Source organism: Arachis hypogaea, chromosome 17 (genome assembly GCF_003086295.3).
Source record: "Arachis hypogaea cultivar Tifrunner chromosome 17, arahy.Tifrunner.gnm2.J5K5, whole genome shotgun sequence".
NCBI lineage: Eukaryota > Viridiplantae > Streptophyta > Magnoliopsida > Fabales > Fabaceae > Arachis > Arachis hypogaea.
Window position 1 is genome coordinate 2677775 of NC_092052.1, and position 6016 is coordinate 2683790.

The 6016-nt window shown below is 32.9% G+C and overlaps 1 protein-coding gene across 1 annotated transcript; it reads left to right on the forward strand.

Annotated features, from left to right (window-relative positions):
* Positions 1-749: 749 nt before the first annotated feature.
* Positions 750-3567, forward strand: LOC112766189 (probable plastidic glucose transporter 2; the record flags this gene model as incomplete). The annotated part of the gene is made up of 7 exons (XM_072223241.1): positions 750-931; positions 1422-1556; positions 1656-1723; positions 1834-1966; positions 2195-2493; positions 2577-2670; positions 3266-3567. Coding segments are annotated over 5 exons (624 nt in total), but the record flags the coding sequence as incomplete, so codon positions are not given.
* Positions 3568-6016: the final 2449 nt, after the last annotated feature.

Consider the following 6016-nt stretch of genomic DNA (forward strand, 5'->3'; position numbering starts at 1 on the left):
TAAAATTTCTCCACTATTCTAATCCTAACTCTAATCCTAATCCTAACTCTAATTACTATTCAAGAATATTTTTGTAACTAAATCAGATTTTGATCATTTGAATATAAATTAATTAAGATTCTTAAATAATTTTTTTATAATTTTGGGTATTTCATATATTTAAAATTTTAAAATTTTAATAATTAAAAACTAATGATAATTATATATAATTTATTTTAAATATTAAAATTTTTTATTTAATTTTATAAATAAAAAATTAAATATAATATTTTTAACTTTAAATTAAAAAATTATTTAAAATTTAAAATTAATTAATAACTTAATAATTAAAAATTAAAAAACAAATTAATAATTGAATAATATTTTTAAAATGATTTTAAAAAAATTAAATTAAATTTTAAATTACTCTATATCCTACTTATTAAAATTATTAAATCCTAACCTACCCTATCCCTCACCTACCCTTACCCCCTCAGCCCCTTCCCCACGGTTAGAAAGAAAGAAAGAAAGAAAGGAAGGAAGAAAGAAAAGAGACGCCGGCGCCGGCGGGGATGGGTGTCGCCGTCGTCGTTACAGAACCGAGAAGGAGAGGGAGGAAACGTTGAGAGAGAGGAACGTCGTCGAGCCAAACGCGAGAGAGAGAGGGGGCCACCGCAATCCACGCCGCCGCTGGAGGGATCGTAGCACGTCGCTGCTGCCGTCAAGATCGCGGTCGTCGCCGTCCATTGTCGCTGTCGCGTCGCCATTGAAGAAGAGAGGGAGAAGAGAACGCAGGCCAGTGGCCCAGGGGGAGGAGTTGCCGCCGTTCGTGCCTCCCGTCGCCGTTGCGGTCTCGCCGTCGCCGCTGTTTGGGTAGTCACCGGAGGGAGCCGTGGCTGTCCGCGCCGCCGTCGGAGCTGCTGCTCCATTCCGTCGCTGTCTGCGTGCTCGGGTATGTTTGTTCCCTCTTCCTCTGACCCCTTCACCCAACAATGTACCAAATTCCTAAGCTAAAAACCCCTTCACTTTTTGCTTGCTGTGTTAGATGTTTCTTGCTGGATTTATTTAACTTTTTGCTTTGCTGCTGGTTGCTGTGTATTTCAAATCTTGCTGCTATGTTGCTAGTTTGTTAAATGGTTAAGTTGCTAATTGTTGCTGTGTTAGTTGTTTCTAGTTGAATTTAGTTGTTTCTAGTTGCTAATTACTCAATCATTATAGTTTTCTATGTTTCAGCTGCAATGGACTAAGCAGTAAGATGCCTTTGTTTATTGTTTCTATCTTGGATGATTGTTCTTTCGGTGGATAGGACCTTAACTGGCATGATTTGATTGTTTACATTAACATTTACAGCAAAATATATAATATTGCTTAGCATGTTTAGTGGTAAATATCCAACTATCTATATGTTAAGCATAAGCCTAATCTAATTAATTAATTTCCAGCAAAATAAGGTTCAAAAGATATGGATGCATTGAATCCTTCTTGGAGAAAGAAACATCGAATCCTTCTTGGAAGCTCTCCTTACCGCATGTACTTGTGGGGACCCTTTCATCATTTCTATTTGGATACCATCTTGGGTTTGTGCTTTATAGTTTCTCCTTTGCATTCTTCCTTGACTTTGATTGGTAGTCCAGTTAACTTTTCAATATTGATCCTCTGTTTTTTGTTTTATCCAGAGTAGTTAATGAACCACTTGAAAGCATATCTAGGGATCTTGGCTTCAGGGGAAATACCTTGGCAGAAGGTGAAACTAAAAATTCCAATACCATGCTTAATTTGATGCATTCTTAAAAGTTTCAAATAATTTGATCTGGTTTGATTTGTTTATTTATTGTTGTGTGGTTTTGAATGAAGGTCTGGTGGTGAGCATGTGTCTTGGTGGTGCGTTAATTGGAAGTCTATTCAGTGGCTGGATTGCTGATGCAGTTGGGTGTCGTAGGGCTTTCCGGTTGTGTGCTTTGCCAATGATAATTGGCGCTTCGATGAGGTTATATTTCTAAAGCCAGTATATTCTCTTCATCTTTAATATCCTAGGTTTCGATGCATCTTTTTAGGCTATTTTTATTTTCTCTTTTCTGTTTTCCAGAGTTGCTTTTTCTGAAACATCTGACCCCACTCTGATTTAAATTTAGTCAAGTAGCAGATTCCCTTGTTCTCAAATGTGAATCCTTATGGCTAGTTCTCAGTGAAAATTTCTGTGTTTTTAATTTTTCAGTGCAGCAATAAACAACTTGTTTGGTATGCTTGTAGGATGGTTATTTGTTGGGACTGGCCTGGGTCTGGGCCCTCCTGCTGTTGCTCTGTATGTGACGGAGGCATGAATATGGTTGCATCTGCCTAATTGAGTAGGCTGAAAATTTACTTGATTATTCGTGAGATCACAATATTTGGTGGATGGTAGGTTTCTCCTTCTTTTGTACGGGGTACCTATGGAGCCTTAATCCAGATTGCAACTTGCCTTGATATATTGGGACCTTTATTGATCGGAATCCCTGTCAAAGAAATCTCTGGATGGTATGATTTAAATTTGAAATCATGTTATATACTTATTACTAGTCATATGCGATGTTAAATAGACCCTTTTTTTTGGGCCTCAGGTGGCGGGTGTGTTTCGGGGCATCTACTATTCCTGCTGGCATACTTGTTCTGGGAATGGTCTTCTGTGCAGAGAGTCCACATTGGTTATACAAGGTTGGCAGCTAATATTAGATTTAGATGAAATTTTCTCTGTTATCATCCTTTTATTGTAACTTATTGCTGAATCCCATGAAATATGTAATGTTGATAATACAAATTGTTTAAGAGTTCCTCTTATGTTGCCTTTGAATGTATGCTTGATATCAAGCTTTTTTTTTTTTGGGTCAATAAGTGAAAGCTTGAATATGCCTTGTTATGTTGCTGTTGTATCTGTTTACTCTCTCATTGTAGTGTTGGTTTAAGTTTGTCAGTAAAAACGTTGAAGAATATATATGTCCTAGGGTTTGTAGTTCTCCAAAGCTTCTCTTCACTTATTTGCTTGTTCTCATTGTTCTATTTAAAACCTGACTTTTATGGGCGTGAATAGAACATTATCCATAACCGCATCTCTTCTAGCCTCGTCAACGTCAGGTATAAATAAAATAGTATTGATCTTCACTGGTCAGTGAGACAGAAGATCATTCATTACCTAGTGTTTGTAGCTTTTGAGTGTTCCTTTTTGCTTCTCTTCATTGCATTTTCATTCCTGTATCTCTCTGGTTTCCATACTTCACATAACACCTGGTGGTTTCTCTCTATGATTATGTAGCAAGGAAGAATTGCTAAAGCAGAAGCCACATTTGAGAGGCTTCTGATGGGTGCTTCAGAAGCAAAATTTGCTATTTGCTATGTCAGAATTATCTAAGTAGATAGAGGAGATGACACTGATACTGTGAAGCTCTCAGGATTATCTAAATGTAATATATATTTTGATGTGTTTTGTACTTTTTGAAATGAGACTTTATCTGATATTACATGTAATGGATAAATTACACTCTATTTTGATTGTGTTGTTTGGACTAAAAACATATCTAGCTTATAATGTAATTTTTATGATTTAGATTTCTTGAATTTCTCATTTTTAGATTTATGTTGTGATTATCATTTTGGGATGTGATTATACTTTAAAAAAAAAAAATCTCATAAAACAAAATAGGCTATGGTCACGGTTTTACAAAAAGGTGATTATAGATAAGCTATGGTGACTATGGTCATGGTTTTAAGGTGAGGTGATCATACATGCCATGTTCATGGTGAAAACCGTGGCCATTGATAAGGCTATGGTCACGGTTTTAAGGTGGGGCGACACTATCAACAAACAAAATGACGGAAGAACTAATATGACTAATTTAAATTTTTTAAACGACAAATTTGATTAAATTTTTTTTTCAAAAACCAATTTAGAGAATGAATAATATTTCAGAAATTAATTTGACTATTTACTCTATATTTATATATCTATAGACATATAATTATTTATTAAAATAAGTCTAATCTTTTAATTTTTTCATAATACACTTTAATTATATTGCAAATAAAATAAGTAGTATGACATCATTCTAAAAAAAAATTCTAGCTATTATAATTATAGATGCCTTTTATGTTAATTATTATTTTTTAATTTTTTAAATATACTATCCTATAAGTATGAATTTATGATGATTAAAAAATTGAAGGAGTTGATACATCTGGTATGAATATAAGTGTTTTTACTTAGTTTACATGATTGTATTTCTTTTCATCATGCAGGTGCAAAAACTACTTGGTTATGGTTGAGTATTTTTTTATGGACTCAAATGAAGATGGCAAAAATATTTTTTTATAAAGATGTTTTATTTAAAAGTGTGGCTTATCTATTTAGCCACACTTTAAACAAAATAACACTTTTATAAATATCAAAATCTAACCCTATAACCTATCATCCAAAGGTCAAAAAGAAATATATTCACATGAAGACAATTATAAAGTCTTCATTGTAGTATCTACCTTTTTCTATTACTATTATTTAATGTTCATCAATGTGATTTATAAGAAATGCGTTTTTTTCTCAAAAATATTTTTGAATGAAAAAACTTACATTGCTTGAATAATCTTTATCAGTTTAGTTACACATCCAAGTCTTTTTTGGCAAATAAGTCCAATCAAGTTGGTCAAAACTCAACAAAAATCACTTCCATTACACCAGCGTGTAAACACACGAGCTTTACTAACGTAAACATATCCTTCTTCGTCTTCACATTCCTTATTCTTCTTCACATTTCTCCTTCTTCTTCGCATTCCTCCTTCTTCTTTGCCGCGTTCCTTCTTCTTCTTTGTCGCGTTCCTTCTTCTTCGTCATGTATTTTCTCTCAATCGTCGTTCTTTTATCGCTGCTGTTGTTGCTGTGTTTTTTTCTTTTTTTTTCTTCCTTTAATTAAGGTTCATTTGGATCCAGAAATGAATTCAATATGTTTTTGTTGATGATTGAGTCTTTTTTACTGTTTGTTAAAAACTGAACTAATTTCGGTTCATTTGTGAGTTAATTGAGGTTCACCTGATGCTGTTATTCCTTAAGTAATTTTGGTTCATTTCTTAGTTTAATTGAGGTTCATTTGGGTCCAGAAATGAATTGGATATTTTTTTGTTGATGATTGAGTCTTTTTTACTAGTTCAAAACTGAACTAATTTCGGTTCGTTTGTGTGTTAATTGAGGTTCACTTGATGCTGCTGTAAGTATTGACCAAGTTTTTTATTCCTTAAGTAATTTCGGTTTATTTTTTAGTTTATTTAAAATTCATTTGGATCCAGAAATAAATTTGATGTTTTTTATTGATGATTGAGTTTTTTTGTCTGCTTGTTCATAACTGAACTAATTGAATAGGAATGGAGTGAAATCTAATGCAATTTCATAAAGTAGTAATGAATAGTTTTATTCTTCTTTGCTAAAAAATTTGGTTAATACTTATCAGTAGTATTAAGTGGATCTCAATTAACACAAATGAATCGAAATTAATTCATTTTTGAACAAGTAGTAAAAAAGATTCAATCATCAACAAAATACATCCAATTCATTTTTGGATCTAAATGAACATCAATTAAACTAAGAAATGAATCGAAATACTTAAGAAATAAAAAATTTGGTCAATACTTATAAGCAGCATCAAGTGAATCTCAATTAACACATAAATGAACCGAAATAAATTAAAAAATTAACCGAAATTATTTAATGATGGCACCAGAGAAAATCAGAACCAATAAAAATGTTAGCAAAATGTTGGTGTTGTTGGTAATGACCATAACGAAAGAGAAAGATAACAAAAATAGAAAAGAAGAAGAAGATGCATCATCAGAGAACCTGCGTGCGCGGATTTAAAAGAATAAAGAGGAGGAGGAGGAGGAAAGAAAAAGAACATGTGTTCACGAATTTAAAAGAAGAAAAAGAAGAAGAAACAGAGAAGGAGAAAAAGAAGTTACGTGATTTAAAGTGGTTATGACACTTAATTAAATTTAATTAAGTATTTTCTTTTGATGTAAAATTTTA